Source organism: Antechinus flavipes, chromosome 2, assembly GCF_016432865.1.
Source record: "Antechinus flavipes isolate AdamAnt ecotype Samford, QLD, Australia chromosome 2, AdamAnt_v2, whole genome shotgun sequence".
Taxonomy (NCBI): Eukaryota; Metazoa; Chordata; class Mammalia; order Dasyuromorphia; family Dasyuridae; genus Antechinus; species Antechinus flavipes.
Genome location: NC_067399.1, coordinates 131,855,265 through 131,881,231, shown reverse-complemented (window position 1 = coordinate 131,881,231; position 25,967 = coordinate 131,855,265). Strand labels below are relative to the sequence as shown.

At 34.4% G+C, this 25,967-nt stretch overlaps 1 protein-coding gene across 6 annotated transcripts; it reads right to left on the bottom strand.

The window, feature by feature from the left end:
• LETM2 (leucine zipper and EF-hand containing transmembrane protein 2) lies at positions 1-25,693 on the bottom strand. Of its 6 annotated transcripts, XM_051975543.1 has the most exons (10): positions 24,348-25,679; positions 23,476-23,557; positions 20,465-20,912; positions 19,727-19,870; positions 17,070-17,225; positions 16,257-16,457; positions 15,116-15,235; positions 12,543-12,656; positions 2,518-2,598; positions 1-1,631 (listed from the first exon to the last, which is right to left on the bottom strand). In XM_051975543.1, exons 2-10 carry the CDS (start codon positions 23,520-23,522, stop codon positions 1,596-1,598), a joined length of 1,347 nt encoding a protein of 448 aa, XP_051831503.1. In that variant the 5' UTR covers positions 23,523-23,557; positions 24,348-25,679; the 3' UTR covers positions 1-1,595. The 6 variants fall into 6 exon arrangements, with proteins under 6 accessions (XP_051831503.1, XP_051831505.1, XP_051831501.1 ...); XM_051975545.1 differs by lacking the exon at positions 12,543-12,656 and having other exon boundaries at positions 24,348-25,692; XM_051975541.1 differs by lacking the exon at positions 1-1,631 and having other exon boundaries at positions 1,674-2,598; positions 24,348-25,680.
• Between the last annotated feature and the right edge of the window lie 274 nt (positions 25,694-25,967).

Here is a 25,967-nt window from a genome sequence, read left to right as displayed (position 1 = left end):
CTAATCTTTCTCCTACATTCAACCTTTAAAATGTGAGCTAAATAAACTTTAAAAAAAAAAAAAAAAAAGAAAAGAAAAGAAAGAAAAAAGAAACACCTCACCACTTTAGAAATGTGAAAGTTTATTATGAATCACCTTGCTAGGCTAGTGGCAATATTCCACAGAATATTGCATTAGCACAGCAGGGGATTCGTAATGCTCAAATAACTAGAGTTGATTAGAAATACAATATGGAGACCATCCCCTAATGAAAGAGAGTCAGAGGAACCAGTTTAAAGTGCAAATTATTTCTAGTTTTGAAATAATAATGTAAGTTACTCATTTAAGTAGTTTCAGCCAGCCTGAAGAACCAAATTTAAGTTTCACTTGGTTTTTAAATGGTACCCAACTAACTGCTTTCAATTTCCAGGAAATAAAAATAACTAAATGTTACCAGCAAGCTTGGTAACATTTTTCATCTCCCAGATTTCTAAACGTATATTCCCTCCCTAGCCTCTCTAAAACTAAGAAAGCTATTGGTCATCTTTGTAGTGATCTTCCAGCAAAGGAAGTCAAAAGTTTTTAAGTAATAAGTATCTGAACATAATATTTGTTATTGCATAACACAGAAAAGGACAATTACACTTAAACATCTTCCACGACTAACAAAAAAAAGTCTGATTTGTGAAAGACTTAAATAGATCAGGGAGGGGAAAAAAAAAAACACCCAACCCAAACAAACAGTTAAGCCACAAACCCTAATTATGTTTCCTAGCAAAATGATGGCTAATGAAAGCCATATGTGCTAACATAGTGGCAGCTCCTTCCCAGCCTATCCTGTAGCTCGTTCCAGGCCCAAAAGAGGAGGTCAGATAGAACAGCCTCTCAGGGGCCAAGCCCTGCTAGCTGCCAATGCGTTTTAACTCCTCACTTCCCTCTAAGAGGTTTTCTCGTCTCTCCATCAGAGCATCACCCCTTTCTCCTGTCTAAAACTTACTTGGTTTTGAGGGCTTTACTACCATGAGTAAGTAGCATCAGCATTTCAATTAAAGGACATAAAATGGGCCTATCAAGCCACAGCAAAAATCAAAGATTTGCCTGAGAAAAAAGCAATCTGGCTGATAAAGTCCTGCTCACTAGTTGCTGTGTTTCCAAAAGCCCCAGCCAAGATGTGATACTATAGGAGGCTAAGGTCTTACAGACCAAAGCAGAAGCCATACAATACAAGAAATTTTTCCTCTCAGGGGTTTTGAATAAATTGCAGATGTCCAAAGATATGACCATTGCAAAAGCTACACATTACACAATTTAGTCAATAATAAACAGGTATCTTTACACATTTACAGTTTGTGGAGTTAATTTACAAGGGGAGTGAATAGTGGCAGAGAAAAAATGGACTTTCTGAAGAATGTAAACTTAGATTCACTGCTAACATCACCTGTTCACCAGCTAGGTTTCAGGGCCTCAAGGAGAACTGCTAGAACGTCAAAATGGCTATATTCCGAAGAAGATATAGACAGCCCCGCCTGGAATTCCTTTTACCTACTGAGGTAGGGAGGTGGAGTGAATGAATAGGTAACAGCATCATCTTCAAGTGGCCTTAGACTCCATTTACACTACTTGCTACTTTGGGATGATGTTTGTGATTTGACCTGAATAGATCAAAATAAAATAACTTTAGAATTAAACCATGGTTTCGTTGTGAATGCTCTAAGAGCCACAGATTTATTTCATTAGGTTAAGTTGAGTCTGATTTACAACTTAATATCAGGGTGTGTCTTATAAATAAATCAACAAGCAATTTATATGCCTATTATAGGATTGGGAGGGTGGTAAAAGGGGAAACCCAGAAGGAGGAGGAAGAGAAGGACTAAGGAAGTTTAAATTCTAAAAATACCAAAACAAACTTACCACTTAAGGCATCTGTATGTTTGAATTACCAGTACCTTGACCTAATCTCTTTGGGTGTGTCTACAGTTTCCATCACCAGCCCAGAAATACCCTCAAGGGAAGGACTCCTACTTTGTCTTCTTCTCTGCTCATCACTAGCCTCTGTTGTTTGTTAACTGTTTGTCCTGTCCTGTGGTCCCTACTTCTTATTCTGGTTGAGGAGCTTAATCATTGGTGTAGGAGAGAGCCCCCAAATAAGTTTTATGCTAAAGGTCTCTGGAAAATTGGGGGAAGGGGTCAGAATACACTAGTGCTGAGATTTAGGTTGTTTTCCTAAAATTTCATGACATAAAGGTCCTTGTAAGATTCACCACATGTGGAAATAATTTCTAATTGGCAGAAGAAAATAAGGATGTGCCTGTATTGTAATTAGTCTCTAGACTTAACATGTTTAAGTTTGATACTTGAAAAGGTCATAAATGTAGTGGTTACAGGATGACTACATTTCAGCCTACAACATCCTGTTTAGAAGCAAAGAAGGATTATGCACTGTTTCACAACTGTTCTAGTCCAAGACTATGAGGGCCTTTGAAGATAAACAAACAATAACAACAAAATAAGCCCTTTTCCTATGATAAAAATGCTTACTCTGGAAGAAGAAATAGGTTTTCCAGGTAAAGAAACAGGTGGCTGTGGTGGAATAGGTGGCAGTTTTTTATATTCTTCAATCTGAAACAACAAAATCAGAGATTGTGCTAATGAATTTAACAATAATTCTATTCAGAATACAGATATTTAGAAGATGCTGCATTATTTTTAAATTCTGGCAATGTCCAAACAATAAGCTCTCATAACAATAAACCAAACAGTTGATTTAGATTAACTTTTCCTTATTAAAGAAAATAACTGTTGGCTTAGCATTCTAGTTTATTCAGAAGGCTTTTAAATAAAGGAAAAAAAACTGTCAAATTATCTAATCTTTAAAAAGTCTACCAGGATTTCTTTACAAAAAAGGTGACTATTTCTTTAGGAAGTTCTTTTGGTATTAGTATTTTATGTTTACAATAACTAGTCTACTGTACTAGAAGTCTAGAGAAATATTTCAACAACTGCCAAAACCTTTTTATCACTGTTAAATACACAAATTCCTTTAACTATACGGTCTATGAGCATGAGAAATGGGACACAGAGATACAAATTTAACTTTAGGTTTGTGTACATTATTCAGTGTATTACATGCAAATTACATGCAAGCATTTACAATTATTAGACATTAAAAGGCCACTAATACCTTTAATTCTATGCTTATTTCAAAAAGAAACCTTTCTCAATTACTCATAGATCTCTAATATTGCAGCAATACTGGTCCAACTTGACCAAAGAGAAATTTGGGGAGTCTTCTGTATTTTGATAGATTTCAGATAAACAAGTTAATATATAAAGTACTTAGCACAATGTCTAGCATAAAGTAGATGCTATATAAATACTTATTCCCTTACTCACTTTAAATGATAGTTAAGGGTCATTGTAGTCAAAGTTAAGCTTTAAGACATAACCTAATATTATTCATCTGAATATTTTAATCAGTATTATTCTAATCACATGCTTTCCCTTTAAAAGCTAAGCAAGGAAAAAAGAGAACATATTATTTTTCAGGAATATCAATAAAAAAATCACATTAAGAATTTATATTTATACCCATCCTATTCATATTGATTACTTGACAAAGTATAAGCTAAGTTAGCAGAATGAGGACTAGAGGGCAAAAGGAGGCAGGATGGTTCTCTCAATTTCAATTCATTATAAGTCTACATGCCAGCAAATATTCAATGTCTTATAAGTCATGTTCTAGGACAGATTAGTCAGATTGACAAACTCATCATTATATTTTGAGAAACTTACATTTATCCTCCAAATCCTTACAGTATAGAAAGTCTTATAACTTAGGAAAGCTGATGCTGAAGATGAACAATATAAGATAATCAAGAAAATACCCATGAGCATATCATCTTATCCCAATGCTCATAGTTTTAGCTCCTCTTTTACCATGCTCTAGAGAAGTCCTTAAAGTGTGGGAGTAGGAGGGATAAAAATCAACTATTTCTTCTAGGCTAGACTGTCTTTGGAAACCAAATTTGGACCTGGATATCTGTGGCTTAGTCAGGGCTTCGTAAACTTTTTCTACTCGCAACTTCTTTTTGCCAGAGAAATTTTTATTGGGCATATAATATAAAATATTGATACAAATCAATAACTAATAAAAATCATAAATTTGTAATCCTCCACATTCACTTGTGTCTGAGACCTCTATGGGACTGTAAACCACAATTTAAGAAGTCTGGATTTAGATGCCTGTTAGGGGCATCTAAACCAGGATTGTTTAAGGATTCATATCTGTTCTAAAATATGTTCAGAAATTTGAATGAGACCCTACTTCACCTAGAAATACCTATCATATGAGACCCAGAATTGTTCCTTTATCTCAGGATCCCCCCAGAAATGGGTTAAAATCAGATCTGCTTCTAATATACATAAGAGAGTAGGAAGGAGGGCAAAAGGGTTTATGAACATTTACCTGGGTTATAAATTCCATACTACATTTAACGGAAGTGTTGAATATTTAAGTGATTTTCCCTGGTTCACAAGAGTTAACAAAACAGGCTAGAACTTTTGGCTCCTCATTCTTGACTATTTAATGTCTGGAGTCATGCAATAGCATTCCTTTTTCACCAATAAAAATTATTAGTCAGACACAAAAAGGCATCAGCACAGAGAGGTAAAAGTTTGATTTTCTACATAAGTTCACCCAGAAACACTGACTTTGTTCAATCTTCTAGTCCTCACTACTAGGAAGATAAGTTTAAGAGAACTTATTAAGAGGCCAGAGATACAGAAAAAGGAAAAGTGAAAAAGTTCATAACATACAACACCCATTTCTGTTAAAAAACATTAAATATATAGGAGTATAAATGAGTTTTTCTCAAATGTGGTGAATATACCTGCCAAACCAAGAGTCAACATTATATGTAATGAAGGTTTTTCAATAAAAAAGTTAAAATGTTCATTATACCACTAATATTTGAAAATGGTATTACATATGCTAGCTATAGCAAGACAAGAAAAACAAGGCAATAAGCATAAGCAAGGAAGAAATAAAATTAGTGGTCTTTGCACATGATCTAATGGTTCACATAGAGAAACTTAAAAATTCAACTAAAAAAATTATGGAACAAAAACTCCAACAAAAAAAGGCTATAAAATTAATCCATAGAAATTATCAATTTTTTTATATATTACCAATAAAACTCATCAGGAAGAAATATAAAGAGAAATTCCATTCAAAATAACTCCAAAAGATGCAAAATAATTAGAATCTGTATACCAAGATGCATAGAGGAAATATATGACTAAAACTACAAATATTCTTTGGAGAAATAAAGACTTAAGAAATCAAGAAACATTAATTGTTCAAAGTTGGACTATGCCAATATAACAAAAATGGCAAAACTATCTGAATTTATTTATTTATTTAAATTTAATTAATTTAAATTTATTAATTTAATACCAAACTACCAAAGGATTATTTTATGGAGCTAAAAGATAAATTCATATGGAAAAACAAAAACTCAAGAATCTCATGGGAAATGATTTTTTTAAGTGGAAAGAAAGGGGGCCTAGCAGTACCAAATCTCAAAAGCAATAATCAAAAGTATTTGGTGGGAAAAAAATAGAAATGTTAGTCACTAGAAAAGATTATGTATGCAACACACAGAAGCAAACAAATATAATAGTAGAATTTGATCAATAATCCCCAAAACCCTACTTACTGGGTTAAGGATTCTCTATTGAACAAAACTGGAAAACAATCCAGCAGAAAATAGGATAGAAAATAGATTTGTTTGTTTTTCATGGTTTTTCCCCTTTTGATCTCATTTTTCTTGTTTAAAAGAATGGCACATATTTAACCAATATCAGATTACTTGCTATCTTGGGGAGGGAAGGAGGTAAAGAAGGGAGAAAGAAAAATTTGAACACAAAGTCTTACAAAAACAAATGTTGAAAACTATCTTTACATGTATTTGGAAAATAAATACTATTAAAAAAGAAAAAAAGATCGAAGTTAAAACATAACAAACATAAAAAGCCACATTATAAATAAAGATAAAGGAAAGAAAATATCTTTCTCAGTTGCAGCCAGGTGAAGAATTCTCAGTAAAACAATAAAAAGAATTATAAGAAATAAATAGAACATTTTGATTATAAAAAAGCTAAATATCTGTCCAACAACAAAAACAAAGAAAACTAAAGACCAATTTCTCTAATAAATATTGAAGCAAAAAATTTAAATAATAATAAAATCTTCAATAAAACAAAATATAAGATTACATCAAAATATGACAGAGCTCATAATTATGACCAAGTTGGATTTACTCTAGGAATGCAAGGCTGGTTCTATAAGTATAACTGTTCACAGCAAAAAAGACTCAGAAAATCAGATTCAATAGATTTCAGAAAAAACTCCCATTCCCATTAAAAATACTAGAAAGCATAGCAATAAGGGAGGCTTTTCTTTAAATGATAAATGAGTAGTATCTACTAAAACCAAAAACAAGCATTATCTATAATAAACTAGAAGCCTTTCCAATAAGATCAGGGGAAGCATTATTATTTAATACTGTATTTGAAATGCTAGCTATAATAATAAGACAAGAAAAATAAATCAAAAGAATAAGCGCAGGCAATGACAAAACTCACTTTTTGCAGATGATATGATGAACCCCAGAGTCAACTAAAAAACTAGGTGGCATAATGAACAACTTTAGCAAGTTGCAGGATAAAAAATTAACCTGCACAAATCATCAGCATATCTAAATATTACCAATAAAATCAGCAGGAAGACATAGAAAGAAAAATTCCATCTAAAATAACTATAGAAAGTATAAAACTCTTGGGAGTCTATCTGCCAACACAAACATAGGAATTATATGAACACAATTATGAAACATTTTTCATATAAATAAGAATAGATCTTAATCAAAGCTTCTTTAACTGTGGTTTGTGACACCATATGGAGTCACAAACTGAATGTGAGGGTCATGAAAAATTTGGCAACAGTAAAAGATTTCTAAATGCATCAAACAAAGATTAATTCAAATCAAAAGTATAATGAATCCGAGATGTTTCTGGCAGTGCTTGCCTATGTTGCATTACGTGACTTCACTACATCCCTGGTTCTTAATACACAATATACACTTTACATTGGGCATACATGAACAATGCCAGAAACACTTTGGCTCAGCTTCCAGACAGTCGTGTAAAAATTTCTCAAATGAAAAGGGGTCATCACAAGTGAAAACATTTAAGAAGCTCTGATTTAAATAACTGGAGAAATGTAAATTGTTCATGGATAAGCTAGGCCAATATAATAAAAATAACAATACCTAAATTAATTTACTTATTCAGTACCATACAAATCAAACGAGTATCAAATCACTTTATAGAACTAGAAAAAAAAAAAAAATAACAAAAATCACCGGGAAGAACAAGAATATCAAGTGAATCAATAATTTAAAAAAAAAAAAAAAAAAGATGAAGGGAAGGCCAGCCTAACAATACTATTAGATTGCAAACAAATTACAAAGTGATAACCATTAAAATCATTAAAAAGCCACCAAAATTAAAAGGAAAGCAGAAAAAGGGAGGGAGGAAAGAAGTTGCAACGCATCTCTCTGATAAAGGCCTCCTTTCTCAAATATATAGAGAACTGAATCAAATTTATAAAAATACAATTTATTCCCCAATTGATAAATGGTTAAAGGACAATTTTCAGACAAAGAAATCAAAGCTATCTATAGTCATATGAAAAAATGTTCTAAATCACTATTTATTAGAGAAATTAAAATTAAAACAACTCTTGAGATAACACTTCATTATCAGTATGGCTAATATGACAGAAAAAAAAAAAAAAGAAAGAAAATGTTGCAAGACTATGGGAAAATCAGGACACTAATGCACTGTTGGTGGAGGTGTAAACTAATCCAATCATCCTGGAGAGCAATTTGGAACTATACCAAAAGGACTATAAAATTATGCATTCATCACTGCTAGGTCTAGATCCCAAAGACATTCAAAAAAAAGAAAAGAAAAGGACCTATCTGTACAAAAATGTTTATAGCAGCTCTTTTTGTGATAGCTAAGAATTAGAAATCAAAGTGTTGCCCATCAATTGGGGAATGGCTAAACAAGCTGTGGAATAAAATTGTGATGGATTATTATTCTGCTATAAGAAAAAGCAGGATGATTTCAGAAAAAAATGGAAAGATTTAACATGAACTAATACAAAATGAAGTGAATAGAACCAGGAGAATGTTGTACTCAGTAACAGCAAAATTGTTCACTGATGAACTAAAAGTGACTTAGTTATATACTCAGGATTACAATGATTCAAGACGATCCCAAAAGGAAGCATACTGTCTACCTCTAGAGAAAGAAGTGCTATTATTTGAATACAGATTGAATCATGTTATTTTTCACTTTCTTTCTTTCATTCTTTTTTAATTTGAGTCTTCCTGTACAAAATGACTAATAAGAAAATATTTTACCTTGATTGCATATGTATAATCTATATGAAATTGTTTACTATCTTGGGGGGTAGGGGTAAGAGGAAGGGAGAAATAGAATTTGGAATTCAAAACTTTAAAAAAATGTTAAAATAAAACCGTTTTAACATGTAATTAAAGGGAAAATGGGTGTGCATGGTGGTGGTGGTGGGGTTATTTTAAAATCTGACAGTGAACGAGAAAAAGGGCAGCTAAGTGGTGCAATGGAAAGAGGGTCAAATCTGGAGTCAGGAAGACTCATCGTCCTGAGTTCAAATCTGGCCTCAGATACTTATTAGCTGAGTGACCTTGGTAAGTAACCTCGCCCTGTTTGCCTCAGTTTCCTCAACTGTAAAATGACCTAGAGAAAGAAATGGCAAACCAATCCAGTATCTTTGCCAAGAAGATCTCAAATGGGTCACAGAGGTAAACACAACTGAAACAACTGAACAACTGGATAAGAAATAGAGAAGTTGATCAATAAAATATATTAAGCACACAATATTTAGAAGCAAATGGAACCAGTAACCCAGTGTTTGATGAATCCAAAGATCTCAGCTATTAGGGCAAAAACTCAATTGACAAGAGCTATTGGAAAAACTGGAAAGCAGACTGGCAGAAACTATGTACAGAACAATATATCACAACATATACCAAGATAAATTCAAAATCGGTACATAATTTAAACATAAAGGATGATATTTTAAATGAGTTAAGGAAGCATGGGCAGCATGGGAAAAAATTACTTATAAGATCTATGGAAAAGGAAAGAATTCATGATCAAATAAGAGTTAAAGAGGATCACAGAAGATACAACGAATAATTCTGATTATATTAAATCAAAAGAAATTTGTACAAATAAAACTAATATAGTCAAAATTGGAAGCAGGAAATTGGGGGGAAGGGGGGAATTTCTATAGCAAGTTTCTCTGAAAAGGTTTCATTTTTCATATACATAGAGAACTGACCCAAATTTTACAAAAATAAGAGCCACTTCCCAAATGATAAATGGCCAAAAGGTATAATCGGCAGTTTACAGAGGAAGAAATCAAAGCTATCAATAGCCATATAAAAATTCCCTAAATAAGTATTAGAGAAATGTAAATTATAACAGCTTCTGAGGTGCCTCTTCACACCTATCAGATTGGCTTAGAAAACAGTAAGGGAAAATGACAAGTGTTAGAAAGGATATGGAAAAATAGGGACACTAATGCACTAGGCCAAACGAACTGTGCATATCATTTGGCCTAGCAATTCTGCTACTAGGGCTATACCCCAAGGAGACTAAAAAATTTTTAAATTTTTTAAATAAAAAATTTGTACAAAATATATACACAATATTTAAAGCAGCTCTTTTTTATGATGGCAAAGAATTAGAAGTTGAGGGGATACTCATCAATTGAAAAATGGCTGAATAAATTATGGCATATGAATGTAATGGAAAATTATCATGCTATAAGAAATGATAACAACAATGACTTCAAAGAAACCTGGGAAGATTTATATGAACTAACAAAGTAAAGTAAATAAAACCAGGAAAATGTTGTATATTACAACAAAAATATTATAAAGATAATCAACTGCGAAAAACTTAGTTACTTTGATCAGTGCAATGATTCATGACAATTCCAAAGGACTCATGATGAAGCATGCTATCCACCTTCAGATAGACAAATAAAGGACCAGAATCCAGACTGAAGCATATTTTTTCCTCTTTATTTTTCTGGACCATGGCTAATGTGGAAATGGTTTTTTCATGAGTTCATACAATATATAGATATAGATATAGATACAGATAGTGAGTATTGCATTTCCTGCCTTCTCAATAAGTAGTAGAGAGGCTGAGAGAGAAAATTTGGAACTGATATTAAAAATAAGATTTTAAAAAAAGGAAATTTTCTACACAAACACAAACACTGTTCAAATTAAGAGGAAAACATTTTAGTTGTTCAACTTAAGAGGAAAATAGGTTAACTGGAGAAAAAAAATTTACAGTAAGTTCTTCTGATAAAATATTTGATATCCAAATACAAAAGGAAAGAATTTCACATATACAAAACCATTTCCTAATAAAGGATCAAAAGATATGAACAAGGCAGTTCTCAACAGAAGCAATCTAAGCTACTAACTATGACATGAAAAAATTGCTCCAAATCACTAATAAAAACTGCAAATTAATCAACTCTAAAGATTTTAAGATTGCCATCAGATTGGCAAAGATGACCAAAAAAAAAGGAAAAATTCCTATCAAAGGACAGATATACTAATGCATTGCCCTAAGAACTATGAATTGGTCCAGCCATTCTGCAAAGCAATATCATTAACCTATGTATACCTATAGTAAGCACTACTATAAGTGTTATTACTGATACAATTATTAGACATGTACTACTCCAAAAAGATCAAAGAAAATGGAAAAGGAGTTTTATGTGCAAAATAAAATATTTATACTAAAACTTTTTGTTGTAGCAAAGAACTGGAAACAAAGTAGAGTATGCATCTGTTGCAAAATAGCTGAACAAATCATGGTATACGAATTAATGGATATTACTAAAAGACAAGAAATGGATTCAGAGAAACTTGGAAAGACTTGAATTAAATGATGTAGGGTGAGCAGAAGCAAAATAATTTCTATGATTATTACAACATTGTATCAAAAAAAAAACTTTAAAGACTTAGGAAGTCTGATGAATATAATAATGACCACTGATTAATTCAGAACACAAATGATGAAGCATACTAACAACTTCTTATAAGAGATAATAGATTCAAGATGCAGAAAGAGAAATATATTTTTAGATATGACCAATATGTGAATTTCTTTTACTTGACAATATGTCTTTGTAACAAGGAAGGGTTTTTTTTCTTTTGTTGTTTTCTGAGGAAAGGGAGAAGGATTTGTGGGAAAAAGAGGCTAGCAATTCTGACACCAGAAAAGAAAAGAACATAGGGAATAAAAAAGAGTCACTGAAGTATTTTTAAAGGATTCATACTTTTTAAGTGAATTTACTTTCTCTATGCCTGCCTGTTATGTGCAACTTTTCCCATATACTCCCATAAGTTTGACACATGCAGGTTCACTTAACATGCAAAAGGCATTCTTTGCTTTCTCCAGATGCTAAGATATGCTCTAATTATCTAACTTTCATCCCTTGTTCTTGTTACATGACTAGTAAATCTTCTCTACTATACAATTCCTGAATGAATTCTTTCATTCCTACTCTTTGGAGTTCATGGGTTTTATATTACAGCCTGTTCATATCACCATGTGCTTCTCCACTACACTCTATATGTAATTTTTAATTCCATAGAAGCAGTGGTTTTCTATATATCAACACTGATAAAATGTTAATACTAAAAAGATGTGCCTTAACCTTCACAGGAATCTTGGAATCAGTAAAAGAGCTCTGTAATTTCTGGAAAATAATACAGCCCATTCTACTCCTCCCACTCTAGGTCCAACTCATTATACATCTGTATTGTCTTTTCCTAATACATACACTGTTGGAAAAGCTCTAATGGAAGTCAATCCAAATGAATGTTGAAATCTGTGCAACAAATGTTCTTCATCCACTTGGTTTTCTTAGGTGGATGGACTGAACAAACTACTTAGGTGATTACAAGAGCCAGAAGATTCTTCAGTGCTCTAGACCTCATTTTAATTAGCACAATGTCATCCACAAACAGTAGCATCTGGAAGACCTTACTCTATAAGGAATCCTTCTTTGACCTGGATTATGCCCTAGTAAATATAATTCTTATGAAGTATAGATAAATGAAATAAGAAACAAGTGAGAATAAAGCTATTCATGCTGATCTAACACAGGGAAACTAGTACTAAAATGAAGTGAAAGAAAGAGAAATTTAAAACTAAGAAATATCCTAACAGAAATCTAAATACAAGAAGAAAAAAGAAAGTACTGACAAGCCCTTGGCTAGAGATTTTTAAAAATAGGCCAAACTCCAGATCCCAATAGGAACTAACTGCACCAGGTACAGGTAGAAACAAGTATGCTCATGGATAAGTCTTGGTTATAACAGAAACACAAACCCTCTATATATCAAATTACTCACCTCAATGTTTGGAGGAATCTCTATAGGCTTTGGCTTCACATCTACCAGATAGAAGGTACGGGACAACAACAACAGAGAAGGAGGGACATTCTCTTTCAGATGGAGGTCCTGCCACTGAAGGATGGGAAAGGAATAAAACAATGGAAAAAAGTTCTAAAAAGGGCCAAGTGAAACTCCTTCTTCCCTCTGTAAGCTTTTCTTTCAGCTATTCAAAAGACCCAGTGACCTACTCATATCTAAGGTTCTACGGACACTTTGTATTTCTGCGGTATGCTAAGGTCCTTCATTCCTTCTTCAGCAATCAGCAAATTACCTGTTAAAAACCTTATAGTTTTAGGCAAAACTACTCATTTTACAAATATAGAAAATGAAACTTATGAGAGGTTAAATAACTTGCTCAGTCACACGGACAGTTAAAAGGTAATAGAACCAATAGATTGGTAAAATCCAAGTAACCTGAAAACCACAGTCTATATTCTTTCTACACATCAGGTTACCTCTACCTCTAGTAGAATAAATGAAGTCACTAATGTGGCAGGTGAAAGATGAAATGACTGAAGAAACAAAGGTTTAAGCTTATGAGCTTATCAATTTATTAAGCAATGCATGCCAATTACCCAAAAAATTGGGACCAGTAGCCTTCCTTAACTTTGGTACTGGATCTGATTTCTAACTATAGTAAAGATTAGGGACTTTCTAAGTTGGGAAGAGAAGAGTAAACAAGTACAATTTTCTGAAATTTAAAAAAAAAAAAAAGATGTCCAATTCTCCCTAAATGTCTGTGAACAATCAAAAGAACATAGAAACAATAACTGAATGCTCAGTATAGGACCAGTTTTCAGATAAGACATGGATTGTTTGAGATATGTAACTGTAAGAAAACACTCATCAATCTTAAGATCTAACTGAGTTTCTGGTCAACATAACTTAGATCCTTAGTTAAGGGTCTCTCTAAGCAGCAGGCAGAGGTACTCCACCATCCCAGTCATACAGGTATAGATTCAAACAATGCAACACAGTCCTCTCACAATTCCCACAATTGAATAGTTTTGTACTAAAACCATAAAATTGAATAGAAAGTAAACTGCACTAGCTTCAGAAATGATTCATAACATGAAATCAGTTTAGTTTATTCAATTCCCACCACCAGTTGCTGCTCCAAAGCCCTCAATTCCTTCAGTAAGAGAGGCCACTGTCAGAATAAAACTGCAAGAGATTATGATACAAGATTCCTTCAATCTCTCGAAGTACTGAATATTTTAAAATGTGATCAGCATCTTTAGATCTACTTATCACCTAAAAAAGGAATAAGCTACTAATGTTAGGGAAGTCCAGGGAGGCAGATCCTGGGAGAAATATGCCCTGGATATGGGTAAAAATTGAAAAATGATAATTGTCTCCATATCCCAATGCCACTGTCAGTACCTTTCTATATGTAATTTTGATCCTGTCACCAGGCTAGCCTTAAAGAAGGGAAGTCACACTTGTGTAATCAGTAAGCACTTGTTAAGTACCTACCAATATCAGGCTTTGTACTAGGTACTAAGGATACAAAGACAAAAAATAAAAGAGCTTTCTGGGAGCTTATATTTTATCTGGAAAGACATATACACATCCAGTTACATAAAAGATACAAAATGATTTTCAAAGGAGGGATACCAGCAGCTGGGGGGATCAGGAAAGGTTTCATATAGAAGATGGTACTTGAGTTGAGCCTTAAAGGAAATTCTAGAATTTTAAGTAATAGAGTTGAAGGAGGGAAATACATTATAGGTCTTGGGGGAGGAGAGGGAGTAACCAAAGCAAAGGTAAAGAGATGTAAACTAGTGCTGTTTGTGAGGAAGAATAAAGAAGGGAAAGTTGACTGGACCACAAAGTGGGTGATGGAAATAATGTGTGGTAAAATTAGAAAAAAAGCTTTCAATACTAAACAGAAGAGTTTATATTTGCCTTTAAATCATAGGGAGCCACTAGAGTTTACTGAATAAAAGTATATAATATGCTCATCTTCATTAAGAAAATTCTACACATCAGGTTACCTCTCTAACTAGTAGAATAAATGAAGTCACTAATGTGGCAGGTGAAAGATGAAATGACTGAAGAAACAAAGGTTTAAGCTTATGAGCTTATCAATTTATTAAGCAATGCATGCCAATTACCAAAAAAATTGGGACAAATTTGCCACATATAGATGGACTTTTGTAGACTATGCCTTCTTTTACTCGAGCTGGAAGATACCCTGACTTTCCAGAAGTCCTCCTGCAAACCAACTACTTCTTAGTGAAGAGATGAAATAATAGGAAATATAATTAGTTTAAAAATTGAACACTGGCTCTAATTAAATACCTATGTTCAAATAACATCCCTGATACTTACTGTCTGTAAGAATTTGGTTAAGTCTTTTAAAAGAGGAGGTCTTCGGTTTCCTCATGTGTAAAATGAAGGGTTCAAACTTGATGGCCCCTGAGGTCACCTTTCAGCTCTAAAGTTATGATCCTAGGATGCAGGGGAAGCACATCTGCAACTATACAATGAAGAACTTCTGACAAGAGCCCAAGGAAGCTGTTACTTGCCTGTGTGAGCTGTTCTCTCAATTGTTTCTCAGTGAGCCCCAGTGATCTCATCCCTCGGGCTCTACAGGCACTTTGTAGTTCTGAGACACTCAGGGCATTTACTCCTTCTTTGGCAATTACCTAAAAGAAACAGAAGAGTTGACAGAAACCCATAAATTCTAAGCCCACCTAGGCAAAACTGTCCGGTTATGAGAAACAAGATTACTACCCAAAGCTTTGGGGGGACCTGAGGTGTTGCAATGTTATCAGGAAAATTGTAGTGGTAAATGGAACAGGGGAAGTAAGATGAGAGGAAAGAAGTTCCTCCTTTTTCCCAGGATATTAAAAGGATACTTTTCCTAGACATTTTTATGCAGATGAAACTAATCATGAAGAGCAGTCAGAGAGCCAGAGACACAAAAGAGTGGGAGAAATAATTTATCCCATAGTCCTGTATCTAAACTTCAGAATTATCCATCGACAAGATTTGACATCTACTCCCTACAGTATAAATGATGGCTCTGACAAATCTCTTCATGTTGATGCAATGCTACTGAAAGAAATTAAGGAAAAGTTATGCAGGATAGATCCTTGGAGTCCCTGAGAAACCTGCCCTTTCTGATCACCTACCTTTTACAGTATTATCAGGGTATTTTACATCTTTTTAAAGTAGTCCACCAACAAGGCAGTGTTGTATCCAAATGTTTTGGTTTTTTTAACCCCCTAAAACAACTAAATTGTACTCAGGAAACTCTTCCTGTGATATCGATTCCATCAGCAGAAAACTGACTGGGTTAATAGCAGCATGGCAGGTGAGGAGTGAGGTGGTAAACTTTTCCTGTGAGTGTGATATGAAGATCCCAATTTCTTTTCCTCCTATCTGCTCTAAGTTAGTCTTAGCTAAAATACTAGAATTAGTGACAGCTTGCCATACTCTTTAGGAGAGAGTTCAAGGAAGGATAAGCAATAATGATTTTAAGTGAGATTCAAAAGAGTAACTGGTGCCATAAAGGGAGCTCAAGGATAGAGAAAAGGGGGAGTTTCTTCATTTATCTTGGCAGATCTGCCATCACCTGAGGACTTGATTCAAATACTTCATAACTAGGCTAGGTTACGATAAAGTTTCCTTGCTGACTCCATGAAACTATAGTTAGGCTCTTACTTCATCATCTGCTTTAATAGATTTCAGTTTCATCAGAAGCTGAAAGCGGAGCAGGTTGTTGGTTCCAAGGGCCTGAACCTCTAGGAGTTTGCACAAGGCAACCAGTTGAGGTCGGTCTAAATGTTCCAAAGTTAAATCATACTCAAATAATTTGGAAAACCGAAGTATCTCCTTTGTGCTAGGTATATGGCCTGTCTGGACCTAGGCAATAGAAAAAAAAAAAAAAGAGGTATTAAAATATGCTTATTACTTGAGTCTCCCCCGGTGCTCTCTGTTTTATTGTCACATTTCCTAGGAGAATCTCCAAGCATTTACTGACAGTACCTGATGGCCTTATGTTCATTTTATAAATTAAACTCCACCACATCACCAACAGGTAGAAAGAAGTAAATAAACTTGCCTAGGATTAGTGGAAGAATCATGAATAAACTGCAAGTTTAATTCTGTCCTTTTCATAAATCTAAAAACTTTTATGAGCATTGTCTGGCATATAGGTTATATAAACAATGACACTCCTATTACTGAGTGAACATACTATGGACTGTATTATTATAAAGGGGAAAATAATGTAATATTATAAAGGGGAAATTCATATGTTGAGGTAAGTTTATTAAAGATCTATTAACCGGACTTATATTTTTGTTGCATTCTGTAATTTATTCACTAGCTAATAATTGAGGACAAATTTCATTTGTTCACATGAATATGTATACATATATATTTCTTTCACTTAATTACATTCACATACTCTGTGGATTCACCTCCACTTTCATATCCCTCCCTGCCGAAGTTATCTGTATAAAAGGCTGACACCTGCTTTACATAAGATGAAAACTGTGTAGAAGCATCTCCTAATTTGGAGCCTTTTCCCAACTTGGCTCTGTTCCTCCTCGCCATCTCTGTAATAGTTTCTTGAAGAAATTTTGCTAATTCCAACTTTGCTGCCATTTTCTTTTTCTGTTTTTCTTCCTTAATGGAAGAAAAAAAAAAGAAATTAATCTTTTCTCCCTTGACTGGGTTAACAAACAAGGCTGGGTGAGAAAAGGAATTATCAGTTCTAACTGGTTTCAGCTATCTCCAATTTAATATATTTGTTTTTTAGAAATATAATTTTAAAAGATATTAGAGAGAACCACTGCACAAAAAAGACAAAACTTCATTTTACAATTTGTCATTTTAATCTTACACTTTTATTTCTATCTTCATTAACTAGTAGTTGATATGCATAACCTATATCAGATTGCTTGCCATTTTGGAGAGGGGAAAGGGGAGGAAAGGAAGAAGAAAAACTTGAAACTCAAATTGTTAAAAAAAAAAAAAAATTAATGTTGAAAATTATTTTTACATGTAATTGGAAAAAAAATACTAGAAAAAAAGTAGTAGTTGATACAATGCCTATTTAATCCAAAGGGCACCCTTAAATGAATGCCATAAGTTAGAATGAATTGTAATTGATAATGATTTTAGTTCAATTTGATGAAAAACCTTTTAACATTAAGAGCTTTTCAAAAATACAGAATACCTTTAAAAGCACCATATAATCTCATCATTGAAGATATTCAAGTGAAAGCAGGAGAACCATTTGTTCAAGACACAATTGAAGGGAAATCTAAATATGTCAGGATTGGACACTAGTTCCTTCCAGTTCTGAAATGCCATGATTCTGTTTAGCAAAGAATTCATCAACGAAGTCAGTACCTCTAAAGCTAACAAAAGCAACAAGGATTTCTGTTGGACAAATCCCTAATAAATGAAGTCCCATACTTTGAATGTTTTACTTCCCACATTGTAATCAAATATTGAAACTGATTGAGCAAAATAGGGCTGTAAGTATTTAATCTGGAAAAGGGAATCCTATATCTCTTCAATTCATTCCTTAATACCTATATTCATTTATGAATACATATGGTTTTGCTCCTTTTCAGTGGTTAGCTGGCTTTAAGGCTGAATTTAGACTATCTATAATACTCTTAACTATGTACACTAATCTGTTAGGTGAGTGGCCTCTAAGGTCCCTTTCCACCTCTAGACCTATAATCTTATGACTCATCCAGGAATGTGAAACAAATATGGCTGGTACAGCATTTCTTAGCACAAAGGACTCTCATGCCCTGTGAGGTAGCAGCATGTTCAATTTGCTGGCCTCAAGAGAAAAAATCCAAAAGACTTTATAACAGAATCTGTCAACAGAGATTATGTTTGGAAAATACAAGCAAAAAGAAAACCATCCAGGAAATAAGCAGAAGTATAATAAGAGTTTACAAACAGAATAAAAAAAAGGTGGCAATATAGAGAGACTATCATTATTTATTAAGTATATTTTTGGGCAGCTACTACATAGATTGAGGGCCACAAGTTTTCTGTATCTTTTAAGTAAGGCTGAAAGATGCAGAAACTTTACTCCCCAAGGTTTTGCCTACTAAGAAAAGCACATTATTAATAAATGAAATGAAAGAAAGTCAGTTAAATCTCCCCTTAACAAGTTTAATATTCTTTATCAATATTGGATAGGCACTTTAACTACATTAAGACTATAAATTGCAATAAATATAGACTAAGAAAAGAAAACATTTCCATGCTGTAATGCAAAAAAAAAAAAAAAAGATAAAGGATTTATTCCAACTTGAATGGTCTTTTAACTAGGTCTTTTTCAGATTTTTTTTTTTTAAAGCTTTAGTTCAGTTCAGTATGTTAATGTATATATAAATATATACACATATAATAAATTATATATAAAGTATACATATAACTCAAGAAATTACAATAGCTCATTCTAGTTTTGGTTCATGATTCCAGAGGTTAAATTCCTAGTAGTTCAAAGAATTCTGGAGGATGGAATTAGGAATGCCTTTCATTAATCTTGAACATTGTGCCTCAAAAATAAAACTACTTACAATTTCTGACACATCTTCTTTTACATATCCTTTCTTTCCATGAAAAAGTTCTGTATATTTATCATCTAAAACATATGGCTTTGGGTTTTACTGTCATTAAAAAATTGAAAGGCCTATGTATTAAACTGGATGATTTGTACAGCAGCATGGTTATATGTTTCTTTTAAAAGGCAAGTTTTTGCCTCAATTTTTTAAGGGAAAAGAAAGTCTAAGACTGTTTCCAAGAAAATGAACTAGAGGCAATATTAATATCAATTACCTTCTACAGTAACTCTTTCAACTTTGCTGTAACCCCTGATACATCATTGAAAGACTACTTCTCCACAACAGATTATGATTATACTATAGGACAATCCTTCTAAATGTCAGTAGGTATATGGAGACTTTACTTTCAATCTTCATGCAATCATCCCAGGAAAAAAAAACAAAAATACAATAAAGGCTCCCTCTTTTGATGGGGGAAGGATTCATCTAGGCAACAGTTTAATCTATTCATTCTTTGAGTTGACATAATAAAAGTTGGATGTTATTGCTTTTATTTAGGGAAAAAGCAAGTTAAAGTACAAATATACACACCTTTTTGGATTCACTTTCAAAAGTTGATGGCAACATGTCTGGAAAGAGTTTCAGAAATACTGGTAATAGAAATTCCATGAAGGGCACAATTATGAACACGATAAATGGAACCAGGCGGAAGAGATCAGCACAAGTTCTCAGCAGCTAAAGAATTAAAAGCATATGGAATATTCATTCTTTTAAGACATATCAAAAAGTTGCTTTGGGTTCCTAATGTGTTAAAACCCAAGACATATTTTCTGCTGCTTCTTCTAAAACAGACAGGATGTTCCCTTTCCCTAAGGCTCTGTATGGATATTTATTATATATCATCACGGAAATCTTCTAAATTAATCAAAACATGTTAATGAGATCTCACTGCTTTCATCTAAGACAGAAATCTCTACTCTAATAATGCAGTATGTTTTGACATTGATTATGAAAACATGTATATACTTGAGATACTACTAAGTTTGCACTAAAAAGACAATTCATACCTGAATGAAGCCCCTCAACATCTTACAAAAACTGGGAAACATGTATACCTTTTCTCCAGCTAAATAATTTGAAGTATAGATTAAGTAACTTGCCCAAAGCTATACAGCAAGTCAGTAAAGAATTCAAAGAGTCTTATTTAGTCCTTTCTTTCCCTTAGCAAAAAAAAAAAAAAAAATGCCCTTTGAATTTTTAGCATGTTAGTTGTACCCAGAATTTAGCTCCCAAAAAGTTAGTTTCAACTTCACCCTTCCTCTTGCCTACCCTTCGTCTCTCTCGTCTGGTCAGCACCTGTCCATGTAACAGTCTCCATACGATTCTGGCAGCAACTTTGGTGTCGATCCAAAGCAAGTAAAATCCATTGTAATAATGTTTAAGTTCATCCACAATTTTTTGTCTTAAAGATCGCTTAACCTCCTCAGTCTTAATCCCTGTTTCTTTTGGGGTTTGGGGGCTTGCTGTTACTGATTTTTCCATGGTTTGTTTAGGTTTATCTGGGAAATCTTGAAGCCAACATGTGGATGTATGTAGTTTTCGTATTGCCTTAGTTCGTAAATGAGGTAGTTTGCTGCTTGATTGAATAGAATACAAGAATTTTTTGCTTCCATAGTTCTTCACATAGGTTTGATTTAAATGGGAGTCTGCCAGTTGAAGAAATGAAACTGATGGGGAATATCGAGGGTAGCTAGGGTGAACAAAAAGGTGAGGACCTCTAGAAAAAAAGGAACACTGCTGAATTAAGCATATACTTTTAGAAATTTAACCAAAAAAAGTTTTAAGTTTTTATATTCCTTAGGCAAAGTTTATATAGCCACTTAAAATGAAATCAGGATTTTAGCTTCATATTTTAAGTGCAAACAATATAAAATAATTTGTTATTATTCTCATTTGTGGCAGCATATTCTGGGGCTGAATTAAACAATTCATCAGCAATCAAATTTAACTTGAATAAGAGAAACTGCTGCTTAGGGAAAAAAATCTTCATATCAAGTATTTCATATAAATGTCTGACTTTCAAAATATATAGGGTACTCATACAAAAATTTAAGAATCATCTATTTGTAGCTGGAAGGACCACAGAAGGATTCATCTTGCTAAATCCCCTTATTTCATAGAAGAGGAAACTGGCGCTCAAAGAGATTATATGACAGCCCTAGATAGGAAGGGACAATTCTGGGATTCAAACCCAGTTCCTCTGATCCTGCCTTTTTCCTCTGTCCACGCTGAGTAATACTGAGAGTCATTCCCTAATTAAAGGTCTCAAATGATCAAGGAATGCAAATATTTTTAAAAGAAATATAAATGATAAACAACCTTGTGAAAACATGCTCCAAATCACTAACAATATGAAAAATACACATTAAAATAACACTAAAATTTTAACCTCATGCCCATCAATTTGGCAAAGATAGAAAAGCAAGAAAGAAGGGCTACAGGAAGACAAACTCATATTCTATGGATGAAATGGGAATATAGATCCAATTAGTATAAAAAACAATTTGGAACTATACCAGATAAAAGACTAAATTGTCTATACCTTTTGATCTAGCATATTACTACTACTGTGCATATATTCTAAGGAAGACACAAAGAGGAAAAGATACCATACATATCAAAATATTTATGGCAACATTTTATATAGTAGTAAAAAAATGAGAAACAGATGAGTGCCAATTGAAGGCCATATGAATAAATTATGGTATATAAATGGAATTATTGAGCTGTAAGAAACAACATACATAAGGAATTCAGAGAAATAAGATTTGTATGATAACACAAAGCAAAATAAACATAATCAAGATAACAATAAATACTATGATCACAAGAATGTCAAGGAAAACAACACTAAAGGACAAAAGAACTTATCAACCTAACAACCAATCTTGTCTTCAAAGAAATGATAACATGTACCTCCAACTTATTAGTAGACAGGTAATGAAATGTATTCATTTTGCTTAACTATATTTTCTGGTTATAAGGGAGGTTTCTTTAAGGAAAATATTAAGACATGACAACAATGTAGAAAAATAGAACTAAAAAAAAGAAGCTTAATATATGTCCATTTCTAGAAATAAGCTGTTAACACAGCAGTTAAAAGCTCAGAAAATTGCTGATATTAAGGATAATACATTTCCAAACAGGAACAACATTCAAAAAGTTTTGCCATCTTATAACCCCACTATCATACAACAGGTAAAATTACAGTGTTGGTAGTACTCTGCTGGTAACATAAACATTGTTTTAATGAAACATTTAGTTTCTCTCTAGTGATTAACCAATCACATAAAAGCATTAATTACTTTGTACAGTGCCAAGAACTTCCTCAAGTAATAAGCTCCTACAGAATGCCCTTCCCTTAAGATTCCTGCAGAGCTGTATGAACATGAATCAGAATAACCCATGACAGATGGAACATTCCAGCTATATAACACCCCACATCTCAAGTTAAACCAGTATACCTAGTTGTTTAAAAATAAAAATGAAACTAGTACTAAAAAAAAAAAAAAAAAAAAAAAACTTCTCATGGGATCTCTAACAACCCAATTTTGCTCTTATTCTTTCTGTAAATACAAAATATTGAGAAGCAACTCAGTTTAGTGCAAAGATTTCTATATTTGAAGTCAAGAGACTGGGTTTGAATTCTGACTCTGACACTTATTTGTTGAATGACTATAAGCAAATCACTTAACCTGTTTGAGACTATATAAAAAAATCACTTAACCTGCCTGAACCCCTATTCATCTGTAAAATGGGGAGTATTTACCATTAGTATGAAGAGATCAGTAAATTTTTGTAAAGTGCCACAGAAACATGAAATATTACAACTTGACATTCTGCTACTCCCAGTACCTAGCCATAAATTATAACTATATCACTGTAAAATCTTTTACAACTGCAGCATATCTATAATATACATTTAAGATATAACAATGTTTAAAGCTTGAAAATAGTTCATTGATCATGTAATCAAATTCAATTAGATATTTTTGAGTATTCAATGCAAAGGAAATCTGAGTAAGTTTAAGTAAATATGTATCAATTTATTAAAACATGAAAATAACAGGAAAATCCTATGGAATAGGGGAAAAAAACACTGTTAGGTTCTACTTCCAGCTTTGCCACTAACTTGATATTTAACCATGGGCAGAATGCTTGATCTCAGAAATCAAATATAAAAAATGGAACTCAAGGATTCCTAAAATTGCGTTCAACTCTCAAATTCAGTGAAATATTTCCTTTAGAATAAAATAGGAGTAAAAACTTCCAAGTCTTACCTTGTTTTAGCAATAGCAAAAAGCATACTACGGCCATAAAAAGCCATTATTTTTATTGATTTCAACTGGTCAAGAAAAGGACCTAGGCAAAAGGAGTAGGAAATAGTTTAATATTTAATTAATCATACAATTATAAAGATGAGATTTAATTTAGCACATTTTCTAATTTAGAAATTAGAAAAGTTTGCACTTTTTTCACAATATTAAAACTCTCTCCCAATATTCCTAACAATTATAATACACTTGCTTCAATACTAACAGAGTCTATGGAAGATAAGTGCAGTGCAGCTGAAAAAACATTGGGCTCATAGATTCAGAAATCTAAGTTTAAGTCCCTATTCTGTCACTAACTGTGTAACCTTAGAAAAGTCACTTAACCTCAATCTGAAAAATAAATTGAGAGGATTGATAAACTTTAAATAAATGTCAACTGTAACTATTTGAGATGATCATGATGACCTAGTGACCAATAATGTTTTGATTCCTCGGTAGGGGACTCCTGTAGTAACCTGCTTGCTCAGTTACCAAATTTCCGAAGTAGCTGAACAATGCACAAGGTACCTTGTAGGCTATAAACATATATGTAAAGTCAAATTCTCTGGATTTCAATTCAATTTAATAAATATTTATTAAATGCCTACTATCTGCAATATGCCAAGTGCTGGATTTATTTCATCCTTTTGCTCTGTAAAGTAACCCTTTCTTCCCCAATGAAAAATCAAAAGTGGAATTGCTTTTGGTTATTCAGTATTGAAGATCTACATAATTCTTTCCAATATTTCAAAAAATATTTAAAATACCTCGTCTCTGCTCTGATAAGGCAATTAAGGAAAACCTAGCCAGAGTTTGCTACACACACCCCCCACACTTACAAGACTCAGCAAGGCCAGGGCTGGGAGTGCGGCCAAAGAATGAAATACATCCTCTTTAAGAATTACTTCTGGCTAGCACCCTCTCAACCCCACGACTGGCAGCTTTCCACAGAGGTTCATTCAAATGCTGCTCTGCGATCAGTGAGGGCAGAGAGATCAGGGGACAGGAGATCAGGCAGGTAATAACCCTCCACTGGAGGAGGCGCGGTGGGGGAGGAGGTCGGGTCATTTCGAAGATTCTGGGGTCAGTTAAGTTGCACAGGTAGGGACAAGTCGTGGCCGGAGGACTGCAACGGAGGAGGGGAGGGAGTGGGAAGTTAGGCTAGCTACTGAAGTACCTCCCCGGTTTCTCTAAGGAGATGTGTAGGTATGAAGAGAGATGGAGACTTCATCCATCCTCCAGACTAATCCAAATGTTCGGTGGGTTACCTCCGGTTCTGGAAGCCTCATGACCCCGGTGCAATAGATGTGCACAGCCCGTCGGTCAGTAGAGGTGGGCGTGGTTCTGTGCGTGGGGTGGGTTCTGGGTTTTGCGGAGAGGAGGGGGCAGGCCTGGGAGGGAAAGGACGAAAGCAAAGGCCTGCAGATTTGGAGGGAGTCGGGAAGCGGGTAAAATGGAGGTTTGAGTTCACAGCTCAGTGGGGAGAGCAAGCGCAGGTGACTGCAGGGCCGGCGCCAGAAGAGCCAATCGAAGTCGAAGACTGCGGGGAGCCAGCTTCGGGAAGGAAGGACTGCGAGCGAGTGGGAGGGCTAAGGCCCGCCTCGGCAGGCCGATCCAATCCCCACAAAGGCGCAAGGCTGCGGCCCTCCCCACCCCTACCTCTTCCTCACGACTCCCCCCTGAAGGCTGCTTCACTCCGCCCACTGCCTTCCCAGCCCTCCCCGCGCTAGAGGAGCCTGAGGCCAGTGGCTACCGACGATACTTCGCCCGGACCATCCCGCCTCCTCCGCCTTCTCCATCCCTACCTCTCCCTGAGGCCGTTGTGATGATTGACACCTGTAGGGACCAATGAACACTCAGGGCCACTAGTGGGTTGGACCCCTCTGAGCTGTAAACGCCCAGGAGAGGAGTTTGGCCTAGTTCCAGCCCAGAAAATGATTTCCGGGATTAAGTTGCTGAAGGAAGGCGCGGGGGCGAGATGGGGGGAGGTAAGATGTTGGAAACAAGGGGACCTGCTGGAAGAGAGAGGTGTCAGGTGCACCAGGCTGTGAAAGCTTCTAAACCCTCCCAGTCCTCATCCCTATCCAGTGGGAACGCTGAATGAATCCTATCCCTTGCCGTACTGCAAGTCTATCTTACGCAAGTCGCCTTGGCAACCACCGTGGCGTCGGGCATGACGTCACTTTTATAAGTCCCTTATTCCTGGCCATTCAAACCCTAGAGGAAACGTTCCTCTGTCCCCTTTTCCAGACTTCAAGGCTATTCTTTAGAGAGGACTTAATTCGAACTTTGAGTGCCTCTAAAGAAAGGTGTTTTGTAAGACCTTTGTGATGTTCCATGAAGCATCCCTGTGTTCCCAAACTATTGCTTATTTCGTCAGTTCTCACTTCCCTCTCTTTATAATCTTGATGTCATGTCAATGAGGCACTGTCTACCCCTAAATCCTTTAACTCCCTTTT

Coding starts and splice junctions, on each gene's coding strand:
- LETM2 (XM_051975541.1), bottom strand. CDS start 23,522: ATGGCTTTTTATGGCCGTAGTATGCTTTTTGCTATTGCTAAAACAAG. Junction 19,871..20,464: donor CCAGACGAGAGAGACGAAGG/GTAGGCAAGAGG, acceptor TTAATTCTTTAG/CTGCTGAGAACTTGTGCTGA. Junction 17,226..19,726: donor TTGAAAGTGAATCCAAAAAG/GTGTGTATATTT, acceptor TCTTCCATTAAG/GAAGAAAAACAGAAAAAGAA.